The sequence below is a fragment of the Cantharellus anzutake genome (genome assembly GCF_015039405.1).
Source record: "Cantharellus anzutake strain C23 chromosome Unknown EI90scaffold_7, whole genome shotgun sequence".
In the NCBI taxonomy this organism is placed as follows: domain Eukaryota; kingdom Fungi; phylum Basidiomycota; class Agaricomycetes; order Cantharellales; family Hydnaceae; genus Cantharellus; species Cantharellus anzutake.
This window is the reverse complement of record NW_024066957.1, coordinates 781799-801465: the sequence shown is the minus strand read 5'-3', so window position 1 is coordinate 801465 and position 19667 is coordinate 781799. Positions and strand designations below refer to the sequence as shown.

The following is a 19667-nucleotide window of genomic DNA, read 5'->3' as shown; positions in this document are numbered from 1 at the left end:
TCATCTATGATGGGTCCTTTATGTCCTTCACTATTATTCGCATTTTTTTTTTATTTTCTTCTTTTGCTAGGCAGGATCCCAGCCTCTACTGAAGTGGAACTCTACTACTTAAATCGCACATCCTCTACACAATTTCTTTGGAATGTGTTTTCGTCTGGTGTGGGCTGTGCCGCGCCACGGATGCAGCGCGAGTCAAAGGACTCTTGAAAAGTAGATTGCGACGCGTCTGTCCCAGAGATGCTTCCACCATTGAGTGTTCGCACTGTCTATGTTCTAGAGGAATCGAATGGTTTTTCTACCCCGTAGTCTTAGGCGGCGAGCTATGGATGAAGGGACAATCCATTATTGGTGGCGTGTGCGTTTACTATTTAGCGGAAATTACTGCCCTCATACAATGGATAAACTATCGACTCATGGTCATTGGAGAAGCAGACTCAGGGACCACCTACCGCTTGCCTCGTTGCCTCGTTCTTTGGCAGTCCACCCGAAAGTATGCTGTTCCGAACTTTGCCACACAGTGTCAAGTCAATGTCGGTCCAACATAGAATCAGACAATCAGACAACAATTAGTGAGTGTTCAGGTGGCCTGTGCCTGCTGACGGCGTAGGGGTCTATAGTTCATGACTGTAACGAGTTGTTCTTGCTATTTTCCCGAAGGCTGAAGAAAAAGGGGAATCATAATCGAGGAGAAATACTGTGGTTCCATCAGCTCTAGTGACTCGAGCTCAAACAGAAGTAACGCTCGTATCGGATAAGTTTAGTGCAACTACAACTACAGCTCTTCAGACAGATAAGTTAGGAGCCTCTGTGCTGATTCTGGTACATCTGCAAGGCAGTGGCTTGCTAGATGGTGCGTAGCTTGACCGCTGCTTTTGTTGAACCAGCAGATAGACATGAAGCTAGGTACAATTATTAGCTAGTCATGGTTCACACAACATCGTGCATTTGAAGTCTCTTTGTTAAATAGTCTGCCTGAGCCCTCGCCGCATCCAACATTGAGGTTCTAGAACAAGGTCCGTTAAGACGCAACTACAACTCGATGAAGCGAGAACTCACTCTTGAGCAAGACGACGCTGGATACTCCTCAACTGAGCACTCCCCAAACCTGCAGGAACGCCGTTTGACTTCTGTGCCGCCAGTCGTTTCCTTCGCTCCTCTTTCCGGTTCAACTCTTCCACCTGTGGCTTGAGGATAGAAATCTGATGTGATAACTTCAAGCGAGAAAACATTGAGAAAATGAAGGCCACGCGAAGCTTCAAAAATTACGTGCCAGTGTCGCTCTGCTCTTCATCGACCGTCCTTCAACATCATCATCCACCCCCTTCCCGCCGTTGATTTCTCGGTCCATTCTTCCTAACTCAGCAAACCATTTTGTTTCGAATTCGCTCAGCTTAGGAGAGTATGAATCCATAAGGCGTTGTAACACCCTATCCAGTCGAATCAACAGACTTCTCTGCGTTGCAACAACTTTCTCCACACGATCTTCACTGGTACTCGAAGCATCGAAAGGCGATGAGGGCCCAGCCGCGGGTTTCAAGGTGCCAATAAATCCAACCAACTCGACGAGCTTGCTGAGCTGTCGTTCCATCTCCTTTTTTTGGAGAGCGATACGATCCTGTAGTGCGCCCACAGCGGAAGTCACATCCCGCATATCGGAACGGAAACCCTCCACATGTTTTCCTAGCATGCGAAGGGTTTCTGGTGTAATGATTTGAGTCGGAGACGTAGGCCCGCGTGGCGGAGTGATGGATACCATAGCCCGTCGAGACCGGAATGTGGGTACAACGAAGGGTTGTTTTGTTAATAGTGAGATGTAAGCTGACACGACAGATGGTGGTGAAAACAAGGGAATTTTGGGGTCGGATTTCGATGGGGTAACTGGTGAGAGCAACACGCCCTGGGATTCTTCCTCCAGTGGCCTTAGTGTCAACGCTATGGGCACAGCTTGGTATTGAGCAGTGAGCGCTATAAGTGAATAATTTACAGCACTGTTGTCCAAAACGCCTACAGATACTATGGGCGTAGTACTCCTAAATGGCAGGTACAGTAAATGGCGCATCAGGATTTCAAGATGATCCATGCTAACCTTTGCTCAATAGAGAAAGAACTCAATAAATGTGACACTTCGCTCTCTGGCGCATTAGTTACCGCCGCTATCAATCTATCATCACGTCCATCTTGATGTTCCAGCTCGTCGTCCGCCTTGATAGCTTTAGAGATGGAGCTCATCCAACCACTGGTGTCAATAAGATGCACACCGAAGGAATGAGAAACAAATAAACGTCCTTTCCCAGGATACAGCGGATCGGCGTAGAGCAATGGGTGGTTCGAACGGATCAGCGAGATAGTCTGGGGTGGTGTTTTTGACAACTTTAACGCTGAAGTAGGTGCCACGGGGTCATCAACTTCTAACGTCTTTAGAATACCAAGGTCAACAGATTCGAACACAGTCAAGGTGGGTAAATCTTGGGGGCCAGGTGATTGCCTTTTCGATAAAGCCTGTAAACATGAGAACTCAGAAGTGCTCACGCATCAGCAACGCCGCGCGTACCGAGACAAATTCCCACTTTGCTTCTACCTTCTCCGCATCAAGACATAAGTCCACCCTGCCATCCCTCCATGTGATTGCAATGACCCCTAAAGATTCTGACGACTCAGTATCTTCCTTCTCCTCGAGACTCAAATCTGCTGTTAAGCCATCAAGGGACGACTGGCCAGGGCCAATGTAAGCAATGTCGGTCGCTTCATTTTCAAACTCATCATCGTACTTAAGCGAACCCTCCAGTTCTGGAGGGGAAGGCTGCAAAAGGAACGGGCCTTGTCGAGCAGGTGGATGACGCTGAGCAGCAGGTAATCGTATTGTTACACGCGCTGGAGCCTTCGGTGGTCCAGGGGACTCGGAGCGGTCCATCACATCAAAGCTCAATGATCGATGATTTCGGGACCGTGTCATCGCCAATTGTTTGTTCAGTGCATTGACAAACTTAGTTTGATGATCGTTGATAATAGCCAGCGATTCAGCGGTGGAGGCGGCAGGATCGAGCGATGAAGTGGATGCGGACATGAAGGCTGAAGTGTTTGCTTCGATTAGCTCACGTTTCGCCGCAACAAAACATTCGAGAGCTGGGATGTACGACGATGGAACTGAGCTACATCGAGTGGCACCCTCAGTAGAAAGGTTGAGGCAGGGAAAGGGCTAACGCACGCAGTGGCAGGCAAGAACGGTGACACGGCCCAAACGTCGCCATTTCTCATCAGAGAAAATACGGTCAAAGGACTCCAATCCGCCATCCCTTTCCCGATGCAGAACGATACTGCCTCAAGAGAGGCGGGATCCTCAACAGAAAACTTTCCCCCAACACGGTCTGGAACGAAAGATAAGGTTTGCTGAGGCTCTTCTGCATCACGCGAAACGTCGTATTCACTGGAGACTAAGTGTTTCAATTTTCGTGAGAAAGGATGTGCAGTAGAACTTGTGCTGACCGCAAGACCCCATCAGCCGTTAGGACGAGCAGGGAAGATCCCCCATCGTGCCATGGGTGCCAATCCACTTTGGCGATTTGAGATGAGCCTGAGATAGCATGATGGAACTGTCCGATTTGAATTGACCTTTTAAAATGCGCACTAAGTGCTGAGGGGATATGGAGGAATTTTTCCACCTACTTGGCATCCACTCGACTATTAACGAGTTTGTAATATGATGGCCTCGGAAGCACAACGACTGCGATTTGGTGGGCACCAGCGACCGCAATCATTTTTCCACCAGGGCAAAGAGCAATTTGTTGAATATCAAACTGAATGTTTGGAGTATGGAGTGTCTAGTTCCACAGGAACAATGTCAGGCCTGCTATTCTCTCGTCCAACAGATGTGGGGCGGAGTCATATGCACCTTGTACGGCCGTTCTGCTGTGGAACTGCTAGAACTTCCTCTGTAATCTATCAGTGGCGCGATACGCAGCTCCTTTCCAACGGCTAGAATAATGTCAGAGCCTCGGAAGCACATTCTGCTGGTTCGACGCGGAAGTGACGCCTGGTTTGTCGGGCGAATGTCCTCTACCGCCAAACGACCGTCATTTCGAGTTTCCTCACTAATCTTAAAGATTGGATGCAATGGGAACCGGGAAGCCCATCCTGATTGGACATCGTGGCCTTGCATATCACCCTCCTAGTCCTAGCAATTTGAAAGGGAGAGTTGAAGGTGGCAGCAGACAGAATATTAACTTTCCCGTCACATGTGATGGGAGTGTCAACGGGTAACCCCGATTGAATCAAACTCACGCGGGTGCGTTACGCGTTCTTGGGCTTATTCGAACATGAACAGTGGCTACGATCTTTCTGCAAGCACATATTCCCCAGATGGGAGGATATTCCAAGTATGTTCTTGTGAGGTCAACACCAAAGACTTCTACTGACTTACCCGTAAGGTAGAATATGCAAACAAGGCAGTAGAGAACTCAGGGTACGTGACTAGGGATACACTATGAATAATGCCCAACCCTTCACGCGAATTCCAGGACAGCAATTGGTCTTAGAGTGAACGGTGGCATTGTACTCGCTTTGGAGAAACTCGTACACTCGAAACTGCTGGTCCCAGGCTCAAATAGACGCATCCAATCAGTCGATCGACACATTGGCATGGTCAGTCTTCCTATTATTCAAACTTCATATGGTTTGTCTTACTCCCTTTTAAAGGCCACAGCTGGATTATTAGCGGATGGTCGTCATCTCGCTTCACGCGCATTTGATGAGGCATTGAACTATCGAGAAACCTATCGTGCACCCACTACTCTCAAAGCCCTCGCCGAACGACTAGGACTGTATGTCCAAGCTTATACTCTGTACTCTTCCGTTAGACCGTTCGGCGTAAGCGCTGTGCTTGGTGCAATCGATAAGGAGGGTCCGCAATTGTATGTCGTTGAACCCAGCGGGATATATCATGTAAGTATTTGGCGGGAGAACTGTCGTATACCCTTTGCGATAATTCATGCATCAAATAGGGGTATCATGGGGCGGCCGTGGGGAAGGGGCGGCAATTGGCCAAGACAGAGCTCGAAAAGTTAAAATTATCAGAAATGACAATCCGGGAAGCCGTTTTTGAAGCCGCACGAATGTAAGGGCCTTTTCCTTGTACAAGCACTCGGAGAAACTGAAAAGCCTCATCCGCTGATTCCACCTAGTATTCATCTCTGTCACGATGATAATAAAGACAAGGAATTCGAGCTGGAATTATCCTGGATCGGCCCTGAAACAAATGGGTTGCACCTTCCTGTACCAAAAGACCTGTATGAAGAGGCGGATAAGAGAGGGCGGGATGCCTTGGATGCTGACATGGAGGATTGACACTGGAATCCATTGATGCCGACTGCCGAGTAGGCGACTGTTTCATAATGATCATTCCATTTTTCTTCAGAGCTTGTTGTTCAGTGTGAACACTGAGAACCGTCGATATTGGCGATGGCAAGCCTCGTTTGTCCCAGATCCCGGTTCCACACTTGCACTTGGAGCGGAACCCTGCACGTGCACTTCTCCATGCTATGTAATTATGTTTACTCAGTTAGAGTGCTAGTTGAATCATTTTGGAGATCCATAATTTTTTACAAGACGATAGCTGGATAGACTGCAAAGAAAGCGGAGATGGGGCCGGCGTTCCATCGTAGTTTGTTGCTACCGATGACCTCTAACTATCTCTGCAGACCCATTCTACCTACTTCCCTCAAGTCTCTCATTAACTCACGGTGGTTAACGATGCAGGCTACAAAGGATGATCCTAGCGAAGGTTCGGCCAAGCCAGATGCCTATCTGGAGCAAGTTTCGGATGGCATTTCGGCTATAACGTTAGATCGACCGAAACAGAAGAACGCAATTTCTGTAAAACTCTTGAGCGAGTTGAAGGCTTCGATCGAGCAAGCGAGTGAAGCTAGAGGGTCAGTAAGCTTATCCGTTCGCAAGTTCCTGTTCCAAATTAATCCAATGCTGCACCTGTTGCTCGATCATTACGCCCGTTCACACACATCCCTCCCACAAGTCTGCGCGTCCTCATTATTCGCTCATCTGAGCGTGGGTCCTTCTGCGCTGGGGCGGATCTCATTGAGCGACGCACAATGTCTCCGGCCGCTGTTACCCTCTTCCTCCAAACTCTCCGTTCCACTCTCACCCTCCTACAGGACTTCCGGATGCCAACAATTGCAGCTATCGATGGACCCTGTCTTGGTGGTGGGCTGGAGCTTGCACTTGCATGTGATTTTCGTGTGGCGGGGAGCGAGGCGAAGAAAGTTGGATTGACGGAAACGAAGCTTGGAATTATACCCGGTGCCGGAGGTACGCAGAGAGCCACTCGACTCCTGGGAATCACGAAAGCGAAAGAGTTGATATTCACGGGGAGAATGATGGACGCGAATGCTGCGCTTGCGTTCGGTATGTATTTCTGGTGCATCTATCCAAGATTCAAGTGGTGGCTGGACCATGTGTCTCCGCAGGGCTGGTCGACTATGTGGCTGATCCGTCAAGTACGGCCTTCGATCGAGCGATGGAACTAGCTCAAGAAATCTCAACATCCGGTATGTCCTATCTCTTCGCCATCTTCCTATCTCCCAGCACCCTTTTAAATTACCTCAAACCTCAAACCTCGCACCCAGCACCCCTTGCCCTCCGTGCAGCAAAAATGGCGATCTCTCGTGCGGACCAAGTTGATTTGGAAACCGGACTGGACTTTGAGCAAGCATGTTATGCACCATTGTTACGAAGCAAAGATCGAGATGAGGCGCTCGAGGCATTCAAAGAGAAGAGGAAGCCAGTGTTTAAAGGGGAGTAAATACACGGCTTTGGCGAATGGTCACATTGTTAATGTCCGAGTCCTCCCCTCAATACCCAAGGCTGAATGTGCAGGATCCCAGCACGCAGCATGCAGTTCACTTTGTCGTTTCTGCTGCCTGACACACATTTCTATATCTTTTATTAGAGGGGAATATGCCGCGCCGTGTAGTATGTTCTAGTACTGAAGTCCTGTCCACAAAGACCGCGGAATTTCCATCCCACCAAAACGCTTAGAGCTTTTTGATCGATGTTCCGTTCGTTTCACAAACAGGATGCTAGAAGCTAGTAAATGACATCAATATTAAACGTACAATAAGTCCCGATCCAATGCATCGAAAAGTGAAAACAGTGGTGGAGGAACTAGAAAAATGATTGGACGTGTACTGGATGCACTAAACGATTTGGCTAATATCGACGACCACTGGGGCTTTCAGCTTGCCCTGGAGCAGAAATCGAGTTCCATTCTTGCTCGCCCGAGGAAAATATATGCTGTCTGAATCTCTCCTACCATCATCCTTGAGCATCAGATCACCGTACCAGGCTTCTTTCTCGCTGAAAGAATTTCTGGACCGTACGGTCGGGGCGTAGTCGTATGGAATCCTAAGTTCGTCTTCCCCATTGAACCAAATACATTGGAAGGTATCAGTTAATGGGATCCTTCCCATTGCGGAGGAATAGATGTCAATAACGGAGTATTTGCTACCGCCTACGCTTGGTGAGAGGTCGTAGAAAGGGTGCTTCAACCAGGATTCATCCGCATCATGCCCTAAATCTGGCCCGGTACTTGGTGGATGAGTTGCACCATCTTCTGGAACCAAAGGCAGGGCGGGGTTACAAAATACAGGCATAGGGATGTCATGCAGGCAAGGGGGTTCAAGACCAGTGTTGAAAATCCAAGTCCTGAAAATTTGCACGCGATATTGAGCAATCCACTTGTGTGAACCGGTTGACCAGACAAACGCATGGTTTGTGTCGTAAGCGCCGACATACCGGCTCCCTGGAGAGAATCGAATTGTGTAGCGTTGAGGGATAGATAGATCGGAGTGAGATTGGGGAGACTGAGCAGGGGAGGGGGTGGAAGGAGATGCAAGGAGTTGAACGGAAGGCTCGCCTGAAAAACGTAAGAGTGCCATGTTCTCGTACCAAACCAGGCCGAGATTTTGTGGGACGCGTATGATGAAAGATCCATCGTTCGACACCGCAGTTACAGCAGGGAAACAACCACTGGGGAGGGTGCCGAGCTTCGTCATACTTGTTCCAGGACCGAGAGTAGTGATGTTTCCATCAGTATCCTCAGTGGCAATCTGAACGTTGCCACCACAGATAAACTCGATCCAAACCGGAGGTTTGGGAGGATTGCATTGGAATCGAGAAATTACACACTGATCGTCGATGTCGGCAACCTCAATGACCCCATTTCCAAAGCCAAGGGCAACATAAGAACCATTTTGGGAGATTGCTGCACAGGTCACGATTCCGTTGCGAACAACATGTTCAGCGAACTCGGCTTCGTAATTAGTTTCTTCCCGGCCACGTTCATGGAACTTCTTTGGCAGCCCAGTTAGTGTTGCCTCCATGACCTCTTGAGCCACACGTGCATCCTCGCTCAAAGGAATAAAGCCACCAGAAAACTCGCCAGATACACTGAAGACTCGAACGGGATCTGAGAGATGACCATAGAATTCATAGAGGCGTGATGACGACGGAGTGAATGGAAGGCCTGATCGATAAACATGCCGAGGATCAGGGTAGAGACTCAACCTCCTTGCAAGAATGAACGCCTCCTCTACCAGCGCTATTGATTTGTGGTTCTGTAACGCAAAGAATGATGTCATATAACCGAAACACAGGAAATACAAGCGATTTAGAACTCACATGTACACTCGACTTCCATTCTACCAATAAACGGTTGGTCTGAGATGTTGGCCATGCCAATGAGCCATTATTCCCTGACAAGAATGAGAGTAAGTTTGTTGTAAGAAGTTGTTCAAACTCGTTTTGCAATTCATTAAAGTCTTGTGAAAAGAGCAGCGAAGGGTCCAAGTGAAAGAATAAGTGCCTAAGCACATTTCCGACAACTCTAGGTATCTGTTTGCTCTGAAAGAGCTGCCACTTCTTTTTATCTCCCAAAGGAAGCTCAGTGGGGATGCCAAACTCATTCTTCTGAATGACATCATTTACAAATTGAAGAAGTCGCAACCCAATGCTATACCCCTTTACATCACGAATAAAGAAGACTTTATCCTGTTCCTCACCGATGGGATCTCCTGTAATGAACTCCTTTGCCGTCGCATGGTAGAACTTGACAATCTGCTCGTTGTCTGAGGAAAGATCAACAATCGAGCTGATAGGTTTTAGTACTGAGCGCACTTCATCCTCAGCAATCCCTAGCAGTCGCGATATGTCGTCAATGTCAAAGTCACTCCAGGTTGCGGCAACAAGTATCTCGACTACTTCGCGATAGTTCTTGGCCACATGTGGACGAATACTGGAGGAGTTCGGCATGTAGGCTCGTCGCATGATTCGCAAGTACTCCGACTTCAGATCCATAGGTGCTTCATTAAGATTACGGAAATATTCGAACTCCGATTTAAGAGTCGAACCATAGTACCGAATCTGGAACTGCGCATCACGTATTCGGATTGAAGCCATAATGGGCAATCCACGACAACCTCTCGCAAAGATATCAAGATCTTCATCGGATGGTTTCCACAGGGAGTCCTCGATAAAACCGTGAAATCCTTCGTCCACCATGCGACGGATGGTGTGGAAAGTGTCCCGTTCAATCCGATCCACATCTTCGCAGGGGATCATAAGACCCTGATCTTGCACTCTAGTCCAAGTCGAGAGGACTGTAGACTCCGGCCGGCAGCTAACGAGTACAGCAAAGGGCAAGGGCAGCTCGCAAAGTAGAAGCACGAGCTCCATCAGGGAATCGAGATCCGCTGGACCCCCGCACTCATCCAAGCCATCCAAGATGATAGCATAGCGTCGGCTGCCCCCAGACAACACTCTCTTAAGACTATTCATCGGTTCAATGATCAGGGTCCGCATCTGCTTCTCCAGAGAGAGCTTCAGAAACAGTCTCATTTCTGGCCGCCGGAGGCATTTGACGAGTGACACTTTGAAGTCCGCACTGAAGAGCGCAAGTTGGCGTGCAAGGGTAGAAGGGAACAACTCCAAAGAATCTAACCCTGTTCCCTTTCGGTTTTTGTCCCAAAAGAACGAGGCCGCAAGAGTGCCTTCCCCCTCAAGCGTGGATGCAATGCTCATACTTATCGCCGTCTTCCCGGTACCGGGTGATCCACGTAGCCAGACAAATCGGTTCTTGGCATCTTTCAGATGTCCGAGAATCGATTCCTGTATGTTGTCCCGTGTGCTTGGAAGGCATTCTGACTTGCTTTTCACGTAAGTGTGCTCGGCCGCGACTTCCCCAAGCCGTTTGAGTTCAGCTAAAAGGAAGGGTTGATGAAAAAAAGACCCTAAGAATGAGCTTGGAAACGCACATTGCACGGATGCTTCGATTGTACGAAGCAGCGTTAAAGTAGTTGCCTGAGTCTGTTGGCACGCAATCAGTCAGTGTGTAGGGCACTTGGACGCCTCCATAATGGAAACGAACCGAGAAGTTGTTAATGGCATCATTTATACATGCCTTCACATCGCTTATCCTCGTGGCGATTTCGGTTGCTAAGATCGTCCTCTTCACGGGACCTCGATTGTTGAGTGTGCTGACCTCTTTTATTTGTTCTTCTAGGGCCCTGTCAGCAGGATTATTGAATCAAATGCGTGGCAAGGGAGGCACATGGACGTACGAATGAAACCCCTTGATGAAAAAAATCACTTCATCGGGTATACGGTCAGTCGACAGCGCGAGTGGCTGCAAAATGGTGTCATAGGCTTTTCGGATGTCACTGTCTAAGCCTTTGAGACTTTTGTCATTTCCACCGACGATCTGTCCAAATCATGTCCCACAAACATTGAGAGAGTGAACAAAGTATCCTCATCGATCCCAGAAACGGAAAGATGAACTCACCTCGTAGAGGTCGAGCCACTTTAAAAGCAAGTCTGGGATTGCGTCAAGATTCGGAATCGGGGCAAACTTAAGGGCGGAGGTCGCATTTTGGAGAATGAGTCTAATAGCGCCGATGATTACATCCTGCCGATCACTGCCTGAGCTGGCCGATCGTGCGATCGCGTGTTCCGATAAGGGAGGCACGTTAATGCCCTCGCGTTCCAATTGTGCATGAACGCTCAGGCCATTGTCATGTGTGGCATACGAGCCAGATGTTTCATGAAGATTATCGATCTTTTCCCCACGGGCGGGGGGAAATGAAGGAAGTACTGCATCATTGGCGGACAGCTGGAGGGGCGTGTCTGGCCTGGATTGTTCAACGAGATTGGGGGTACCAGGCCTGCTGCGGTTAGGACTCAATTTCCTACGGGCCCTCCCGAATACACGACGCATAAGAGATTCCGATTTCTTCGAATTTCTGTTCATAGAAGGCATGGCCTGGCTGGCCACTATGAGCCCAGGATAAAACTCTGTCGGCAACCCATGTCGATCGCTGTGGGTGTTGTCGTGATCTCGAGGTACCTGGAGATTGATCGGGGGAACACGAGGTGACTCGGAGGAGGTCGAGGGGAGCGGCGGTTGTGAGGATGAGCCGGGAGCGGAACGACTTCCTTTGGAGAAGGATTTGAACGGGTTTTTTCTAGACATCGCACTCGGGTAGTAAGGAGGGGCTAGTCGCCACGCACATGATGCGTATAGGACATTATTTGAAGGGGCAGTACCTACATAGTTAAGTGCATAGCACTGTAAGATTGGAAATTGCAACGTTGGAAATTCTTACTTGTCCGGATAAGCGCAGAAATTCAGAGGTGGCTTGAAATTGAAGGCTGAACCCGCACACAGCAAGCTTGGCATAATTACGAAGCCATAGAGGCTGGAGTCCTGCCTAGGAAGAGACGGCAATGAAGCAAGCAGTAAATATAACACAGAGGCCGTGCAGCAGGGTCTCGTGCGTCGGCATGAATGTGTTTCGGTTAAACCCGCTATGGTTCAAATGGGACACGCCATTGAAGCTCAGAGTCAACGCAACCATTCTATGCCCCAGTGCGTCTTGGGAGAATACCACTGTGTTGTCGGTATGCAAGGCTGGTTTTGCGAGCGAGGAGAAAGCCCCTCCCAGCAACGAGCTAGATGACCGTGTGTCTCATCCCATTGCGTCATTCATCCCTCACCGGCCCCTGGGATTCATATTTGGCCCAAACACGGGCTCCTAGTGACGATATGATCACCCTTCAACATCCTCAGATTTCCTTTGCTCAGTTTCAGATCGAAGCATTAGCCAATCGCAGGAGTCCCTCAACCCCGTCATGGTTCGTCCTAATATTTATCACTATTCATACATTCTGGAACCATGAACTGATTGAGCACGGTTATCGCGCTTACTGGAAATCTCATCGTCGATCCATAGCATTTTTGACCACCCCAAGTAATGGTCACTCTGCATGCTCCTGCTGAATCGGTTTTCAGCTTTGACACTGCCCTCCAATGGAGTGGGTGCACAGCTACCAATGGTTTACCCGAAGCGTCCACTTATTCAACAACCCTTCGTGGGTTAACACCTGGATCATTTGCTCATCGGTAAGGATTCAGCGAATGAGCTGTTGAGAGTCGATAATTCGTCCTAGGGCGTACTCTTCGTTCTCATTGAAGTCACACGTTTGCTCTGGGAATGCTGTCTCAAGTGCAGTAATTTCTCTTCAGGTATCCTGGGCGCTGTTCGTTGGGTGGGCATTCACAGTCTTGTCGTGAACTTCGGATGAGGGGGTTTGATTGGAGTTTTATTCGGCGACATGTTCACTCCACGCAATTTATAGCGACGGGACAAAATATCCCACCAGAGTCGGGGCAGCCCTGGTTGTGAGACTATATTAGATTTGCGTTTCGGACCTTCCGATAGGCTGCAAGCGTCGGTGATGCAATATCAAGGGCTTCGCGTGTTAAATTTTCTCAGGCTTGTGATGGAAAGGTATATCGTATTTTTTTCCCATATTTCTGTGAGCAAGAGCGTGCCCGGGCCCTCAATCAGGCATTTTCACACCAGTGGCGACGACTCACGTCTGGACTGGCCTCATAAGGTGCGGACGCTTTCATCTGGCTTGGAGCCAGGCCAGAAGCAAACTTGGGATCGCATGAAGATTCGGAATCGGGACGGACTTAAATGCGGAAGCTGCATTTTGGAGGATTTGTCTCGTAGCGCCGATGATTACTTCTTTCGATCACTGCCTGAGCTGGCTGATGGCGTTATCGTGGGTGGCATATGAGCTGGATGTTCTACAAGGATTGTCAATATTTCTCTCAGGGGCGAGGGAAAATAAGGGAGGCGCCACATCACTGGAAGACCATATCAAGATGCTGGGAAGAGCTTCGGACGTTGCAATTCCAAAGTAAATTGGACGAAGACTTGTCCACTCACTGGTGCAGTGCAGTAAACCCTCCGCATCCAGCTTCTTTCTACAGAAGCATTTCATATGCGTCATGCGCAGGTGATCGAACTGTCTTCCGTTCACTCTTCCACCGGGCATCCTTCCCCATTATTACATACGCTAGTGCGATGTCTGGAAAAAAGAAATCTGAATCTTTTATGGCTTGTGTGTTTGGGAGAGCACGTATGAAACTGAAGCCTGATACTCGATCCCCGCTCTGCAGGCTCCCACTACGCGCACTCCTTTTGGGCAGCGTTAGAATTCTCTCTGGATTCCATGTCAGTCGCTGCTCAAGTGGCCTCCTTGAATTAAAAGAAGAACCGTCATCGTACGGAGATGCATGGTGTGAACCGACAAATTTCTATATATACTTTTTTTTTTCACGTTTCCATAATCATGGGTTGCTTCGGCATCGAAGCGGAATAATTATGTCTGAATACTCACATCATGAAGTCGAGGCTCCGGTTTGACTCGGATGGAACGCTGCCACGAATTTCGGAGGTCCCATTTTCGTGGTCTCTCTCAGCTCCTCTGCTATCGCTCACTTCCTTCAGAACTCTCTTGACTATAAACACAACCAGCAAACCGTAATGGATAACAGTCTTTGGAACGGTAACAACATTACGCCCGGCTACACAATATCTGGTAAGCAAGTGAAATCTACAATGTCAACGCGTCATTTTGATTGAGTATTCCTCAGCGTCTCACTCTCCATTTTACGGTCCCGACGACGCCATAGATGTTGGCCATCCGGAGGAAGCTAACATCCACCAAGCTATCAGAGGTGCCTAAGTTCTTAAGCCTAGGGATGCCGCGGTTCGGTTCGGAGGGCGCAACCGAAGGTCCCAAATCGCAAACGCGATAACAGGTTCGCTCACACTCTGGTGCAGTTTGAGGATGATTGCATTCGAATCTTGGTTCTGACCAATTCGGTTCGGCTCCGAACCGAACCACGGCATCCCTACCTAAGCCCTCTCCGACTCAACGTTTTATCATGGTCTCATTGCATCAAATGGTCTTAGATACACCCTCAAGGATTGTTAAGGCCGAATTCACCGAAATAGAGACGTTTCGAACGCTCCAATCTCTTGCGCCACAATCCAGCAGTACGCGTCAAAATCGCGAAATAGACGAGTAGAATTGGTGCCAATCTATGGTCCCCTGTTTGTTTTTTTTTTCAGGAAAGAATGGAGCCCCGATGCGATCCGGCGCTCTCCTTCGCGAAAAATAAACCTCAGCGAATCCACACTCACCAAAGGTGAATCAACGCTACCCAGCTTTTCGGCCCATTGACGCAGTTATCCTCCGTGTATCTTCTTGCATTCACACCAAACGATTTTGCCTCAGTTTCAGCGAAAAAGTCCGAAGAAGATGCCCGCGGTGAATCTACTTCTCACCTCCGAATTCAGGGTATGTGATTAGAGATACACTATGAATAATACCCAACCTTCACGCGAATTCCAGGACAGCAATTGGTCTTAGAGTGAACGGTGGCATTGTACTCGCTTTGGAGAAACTCGTACACTCGAAACTGCTGGTCCCAGGCTCAAATAGACGCATCCAATCAGTCGATCGACACATTGGCATGGTTAGTCTTCCTATTATTCAAACTTCATATGGTTCGTCTTACTCCCTTTTCAAGGCCACAGCTGGATTATTAGCGGATGGTCGTCATCTCGCTTCACGCGCATTTGATGAGGCATTGAACTATCGAGAAACCTATCGTGCACCCACTACTCTCAAAGCCCTCACAAGGAATTCGAGCTGGAATTATCCTGGATCGGCCCTGAAACAAATGGGTTGCGCCTCCCTGTACCAAAGACCTGTATGAAGAGGCGGATAAGAGAGGGCGGGATGCCTTGGATGCTGACATGGAGGATTAACACTGGAATCCATTGATGCCGATTGCCGACCTCTACCTATCTCTGCAGACCTATTCTACCTACTTCCCTCAAGTCTCTCATTAACTCACGGTGGTTAACGATGCAGGCTACAAAGGACGATCCTAGCGAAGGTTCGGCCAAGCCAGATGCCTATCTGGAGCAAGTTTCGGATGGCATTTCGGCTATAACGTTAGATCGACCGAAACGGAAGAACGCAATTTCTGTAAAACTCTTGAGCGAGTTGAAGGCTTCGATCGAGCAAGCGAGTGAAGCTAGAGGGTCAGTAAGCTCATCCATTCGCAAGTTCTTGTTCCAAGTTAATCCAATGCTACACACGTTGCTCGATCATTACGCCTGTTCACACACATCCCTCCCACAAGCCTGCGCGTCCTCATTATTCGCTCCTCTGAGCGTGGGTCCTTCTGCGCTGGGGCGGACCTCATTGAGCGACGCACAATGTCTCCGGCCGCTGTTACCCTCTTCCTCCAAACTCTCCGTTCCACTCTCACCCTCCTGCAGGACTTCCGGATGCCAACAATTGCAGCTATCGATGGACCCTGTCTTGGTGGTGGGCTGGAGCTTGCACTTGCATGTGATTTCCGCGTGGCGGGGAGCGAAGCGAAGAAAGTTGGATTGACGGAAACGAAGCTTGGAATTATACCTGGTGCCGGAGGTACGCAGAGAGCCACTCGACTCCTGGGAATCACGAAAGCGAAAGAGTTGATATTCACGGGGAGAATGATGGACGCGAATGCTGCGCTTGCGTTCGGTATGTATTTCTGGTGCATCTATCCAAGATTCAAGTGGTGGCTGGACCATGTGTCTCCGCAGGGCTGGTCGACTATGTGGCTGATCCGTCAAGTACGGCCTTCGATCGAGCGATGGAACTAGCTCAAGAAATCTCAACATCCGGTACGTCCTATCTCTTCGCCATCTTCCTATCTCCCAACACACTTTCAAATTACCTCAAACCTCGCACGCAGCACCCCTTGCCCTCCGTGCAGCAAAAATGGCGATCTCTCGTGCGGATCAAGTTGATTTGGAAACCGGACTGGACTTTGAGCAAGCATGTTATGCACCATTGTTGCGAAGCAGAGATCGAGATGAGGCGCTCGATGCATTCAAAGAGAAGAGGAAGCCAGTGTTTAAAGGGGAGTAAATACACGGCTTTGGCGAATGGTCACATTGTTAATGTCCGAGTCCTCCCCTCAATACCCAAGGCTGAAAGTGTGCAGGATCCCAGCACTAGCATGCAGTTCGTTTTGTCGTTTCTGCTGCCTGACACACATTTCTATATTTTTTTATTTGAGGGGAATATGCCGCGCCGTGTAGTATGTTCTAGTACTGAGGTCCTGTCCACAAAGACTGCGGAATTTCCATCCCACCAAAACGCTAGAGCTTTTTGATCGATGTCCTCTCAAGTTCCATTCTTTTCACAAACAGGATACTAGAAGCTAGTAAATGACATCAATATTAAACGTACAATCACTGCGTAAAGGGGGGTGAAAATTGGACCTTGATTAGGGACGTATTCAGACCTCAAATAACCGGGTATCTGGAGTTGTCCGATTAGCTCTGAATTGCGTTCCTATGTAAAGTTTGAATATGCGTGTATGAAGGCCTGTAGAATATGAACGTATGCAGTCTTTCTTTATGTACGCAAATTAGGTGAGATTGTTACATAATCGGCGTGTAAATACACATGTATTCGGGCCCCTCCGTTCCCCACGATCCCACCAGCCATGAATCTGTCCAGTCTCGCTGCATGCCCCGATGAGATCACAGATGTCTTAACGCGCCAATTCTGGGCGTCTTGGACAGATGAAAATAGATTAGCTTACATTAAAGTGCACCATGCTGATGTTTGGACGCGTTTCAACTCCGATGCATCCACCATACACCCCCTGATTCCAATTGATCCCGCGCTTATTCAACTTTCTACCGGTTCTATGGAATCTAATGGGGTGGAAAACACGTCCAGAGAGACCGAAAATGTGTTAAGGGCTTCTGTGAATGCTGTTAGAGGACGCAAGCGCCGTACCCTTGCATCAGCCCCCAAGACAATTGCCAAGAAGCTGGCGCGGGATCGAACACAATCAGAGAAGAAGGTTGTGAGCAAAGCAAAGGTATGTATTAATATTGGAACTCAACTTAAAATAGCCATGTTGGTTTGAATCTCTGCTAGCGAGAAATGGAGAAAAGAATCTTTGCAATAACGGGAATGAGCGGTGCAAAGGGACCATGGCCACCTCACAACTCCGAACGAAAAGATGAGAAGTCAGGACTCACTTTCCTGAACCCTGACTTCCGAGTCGGTGTGAAGATGACTGACCCCGCTAATCGGCTGATATGGGAACAAGCAGCTGTGCAGGTTCATGAAGCTATTTGTGTACGTACCTTGAAGGCAATACTGGCATGGTAGACTGCAAATTACTTTCTAGGCTCCTGACAAAAAGCCCTGTTTCATATAAAGCTATAAGATCGTCAACAACCAAAGCCATGAGATGTTGTAGTTGTTCCGTTGAAGGCTCTTGTGGTCCAGGTGTCATTCCGGCATGTAGGAGATTACTCGTACGATAGCTAGAATTTCAAGAAATCATGAGTCAATCAAACAAATTTATCCGACTCGCATGCACACCGAAGTTCCGGGGGGAGATTTGCACAACAAAATGATAAAACACCACTTGAATGAGTCGGTGCAAAGACACTACGACGGCATGAAAACCTTTTGAGAAAATGATTAGGAAGAATACTGTCACAAGAATATGAAAGACGAACCAATCTAGACTTAATGTCACTCCTAAACGAAGCTCACCTGTATCCTTGTTGATACGGAAAAACTCCTTCCCATCCTTGTCCTTCATCTCTTTCCAAACTCTGCCATCCATGATACTCGTATATGCACCCATATTTCGATGAGTAGACCCCCACTGTTCGACCTCAGCTTCTATGTCGCTTCGTGATAGAAACCCTGCGAGGAGTGCTGAGAGGGGTGCCACAGGCATAACAACCTTCGGTTTTGCTACCTTCTGCCCTTTCCCCCATATCAACCCCTGGAACGCGTCCACAAAAGAACTCCGATAAAGCGGAATTTCGCAGTGTGGACAGTGGCGAACATTTTCACCATGAGGGAACAGTTGCCAACATCTCTCACAAAGTACAAAGATTTTAGCGGGAAGAGACATGCGCAATCGGTTCAGAACTGTTTTGAGAGTTACCGGGAAATCATCAAAGCATTTGATGATACGGAGTTCAATCAGAATCTTCCGAAAGACCCATAGCAGCAGGTTGCATGCACGGACTCCAACGTGGTGGTGAAGATTGAGAAAACAAACAAGAAGAAGAAGGACGCGGATGATCCAAGAATCAGAGAGGCTCATATATCTCTCGTTGGGTTGAGACACAGCATCGTGACTAGCTTCGGTGGACATGTCATATAAATGAACACTTGAAGAAGTAGCCGTCGAAAACTGTACAGGAGGGGGCCTAGGGGCACTTCCATCGTGAGTTTGAGGGGCCGGAATAGGTGCTCCAGTCAAGCTTGTAGGCTGAAAACTGATCAAGTGGGGCACTTCGGGAGTATCAACATTCGAAGGGGTGATGAAGAGGTCGCTATGATCGCTATCCTCATCAACGATATCATTGCTAGGAAAGGGGATGTTGGTATTAGGTGTGCTATTGGAAGCCACAGTGAAGAAGCTAGTGGGTATTCCGTGAGCCAATTCTACAAGATCACAGAGAATGGTAGACCTCATGTGACATACCTTACATGGGGACATCGAGAGGACGAAGTGGAACTCCAGGAGGTTCCCCGTACTCGTTGTTGTCGAACATTTCAATATCTGGTGGCAGAGCACGGAAGTATCCAGGTTTGGGACCTGTGCCGGTGCTCGAAGCAGAAGGCTCACTGGCAGAGGAGCTGCCCGCTTGTGCAAGAAATAGCACGCCAAAGTCATTAAGCGATGCCTTTTTAGTATGACTGAGACGCACCATGAATATCCAAATTCGTTAACATTTTACGCTGTTTTCCTGTCCCAGCGGCAGCCAATATTCGTGTACGAGCCCTAGACGAGCCCCTTGATACATTTTTGGCATTCCTCAAGTGTGAGTCTCGAGTCGTTGGAGGGACCCATGTCCCTGGAATTGACCCTTGCTTTGTACATACGTTGCACTCACAAAAGACGTCTCCAGCAGTTCTCGGCATCACATGATACACAGTGCCCGATGGTGGACACAAAAATCAAACAGATAGACACAAGCCAGCTGCCGTTTGGTTGTTGCAGTGGTTGGCTTAAAACCTAAGAGGTAACTTCCCGAAATGAACTAAGGTGATGCGCAAAGCTGTGTAGCATGACGCTTCTGATTTTCGCATATCTAGTTTCGTTCGTGCAGCTCCAATTACGGATGAATCCAAAATGCTCAAATATTTACATATCAGAATCGGTTCAAATATCTCCGAGTACATCCAAACAGGTA

General features: G+C 48.5%; 9 protein-coding genes across 9 annotated transcripts; 3 read left to right on the top strand and 6 right to left on the bottom strand.

The window, feature by feature from the left end:
• Positions 1–927: 927 nt before the first annotated feature.
• Positions 928–1229, bottom strand: EI90DRAFT_3118004 (uncharacterized protein; the record flags this gene model as incomplete). Its single annotated transcript, XM_039063050.1, has 2 exons — positions 928–1003; positions 1057–1229. The coding sequence occupies 2 exons, from the start codon at positions 1227–1229 to the stop codon at positions 928–930; spliced, it is 249 nt and encodes an 82-aa protein (XP_038920806.1).
• Positions 1128–4251, bottom strand: EI90DRAFT_2990837 (uncharacterized protein). The gene is made up of 7 exons (XM_039056107.1): positions 3890–4251; positions 3664–3818; positions 3484–3609; positions 3206–3424; positions 2552–3149; positions 2087–2499; positions 1128–2030 (listed from the first exon to the last, which is right to left on the bottom strand). Exons 1-7 carry the CDS (start codon positions 4154–4156, stop codon positions 1256–1258), a joined length of 2553 nt encoding a protein of 850 aa, XP_038920805.1. The 5' UTR covers positions 4157–4251; the 3' UTR covers positions 1128–1255.
• Positions 4252–4307: 56 nt separating this feature from the next.
• Positions 4308–5776, top strand: EI90DRAFT_2990834 (20S proteasome subunit). The gene is made up of 6 exons (XM_039056106.1): positions 4308–4373; positions 4425–4459; positions 4515–4638; positions 4693–4938; positions 4998–5110; positions 5178–5776. The coding sequence occupies exons 1-6, from the start codon at positions 4314–4316 to the stop codon at positions 5338–5340; spliced, it is 741 nt and encodes a 246-aa protein (XP_038920804.1). The 5' UTR covers positions 4308–4313; the 3' UTR covers positions 5341–5776.
• Positions 5538–7131, top strand: EI90DRAFT_3039729 (ClpP/crotonase-like domain-containing protein). The gene is made up of 4 exons (XM_039058964.1): positions 5538–5924; positions 6026–6414; positions 6477–6557; positions 6636–7131. Exons 1-4 carry the CDS (start codon positions 5635–5637, stop codon positions 6809–6811), a joined length of 936 nt encoding a protein of 311 aa, XP_038920803.1. The 5' UTR covers positions 5538–5634; the 3' UTR covers positions 6812–7131.
• Positions 7062–8091, bottom strand: EI90DRAFT_3039727 (uncharacterized protein). The gene has a single exon (XM_039058963.1). The coding sequence runs from the start codon at positions 8061–8063 to the stop codon at positions 7206–7208; it is 858 nt and encodes a 285-aa protein (XP_038920802.1). The 5' UTR covers positions 8064–8091; the 3' UTR covers positions 7062–7205.
• A 188-nt stretch (positions 8092–8279) lies between these two features.
• EI90DRAFT_2430263 (uncharacterized protein) lies at positions 8280–10267 on the bottom strand. Its single transcript, XM_039053017.1, has one exon. The coding sequence runs from the start codon at positions 10084–10086 to the stop codon at positions 8557–8559; it is 1530 nt and encodes a 509-aa protein (XP_038920801.1). The 5' UTR covers positions 10087–10267; the 3' UTR covers positions 8280–8556.
• Positions 10268–10335: 68 nt separating this feature from the next.
• On the bottom strand, positions 10336–11629 carry EI90DRAFT_2430531 (uncharacterized protein). The gene is made up of 4 exons (XM_039053018.1): positions 11612–11629; positions 10847–11556; positions 10433–10765; positions 10336–10371 (listed from the first exon to the last, which is right to left on the bottom strand). Exons 2-3 carry the CDS (start codon positions 11531–11533, stop codon positions 10592–10594), a joined length of 861 nt encoding a protein of 286 aa, XP_038920800.1. The 5' UTR covers positions 11534–11556; positions 11612–11629; the 3' UTR covers positions 10336–10371; positions 10433–10591.
• Positions 11630–14875: 3246 nt separating this feature from the next.
• EI90DRAFT_2967380 (ClpP/crotonase-like domain-containing protein) lies at positions 14876–16677 on the top strand. Its single transcript, XM_039055599.1, has 5 exons — positions 14876–14881; positions 15219–15470; positions 15572–15960; positions 16023–16103; positions 16175–16677. Coding segments are annotated over exons 1-5 (900 nt in total). The 5' UTR covers positions 14876–14879; the 3' UTR covers positions 16351–16677.
• Positions 16678–17633: 956 nt separating this feature from the next.
• Positions 17634–19571, bottom strand: EI90DRAFT_3039705 (uncharacterized protein). The gene is made up of 4 exons (XM_039058962.1): positions 19182–19571; positions 18961–19117; positions 17970–18836; positions 17634–17916 (listed from the first exon to the last, which is right to left on the bottom strand). Exons 1-4 carry the CDS (start codon positions 19393–19395, stop codon positions 17799–17801), a joined length of 1356 nt encoding a protein of 451 aa, XP_038920798.1. The 5' UTR covers positions 19396–19571; the 3' UTR covers positions 17634–17798.
• Positions 19572–19667: the final 96 nt, after the last annotated feature.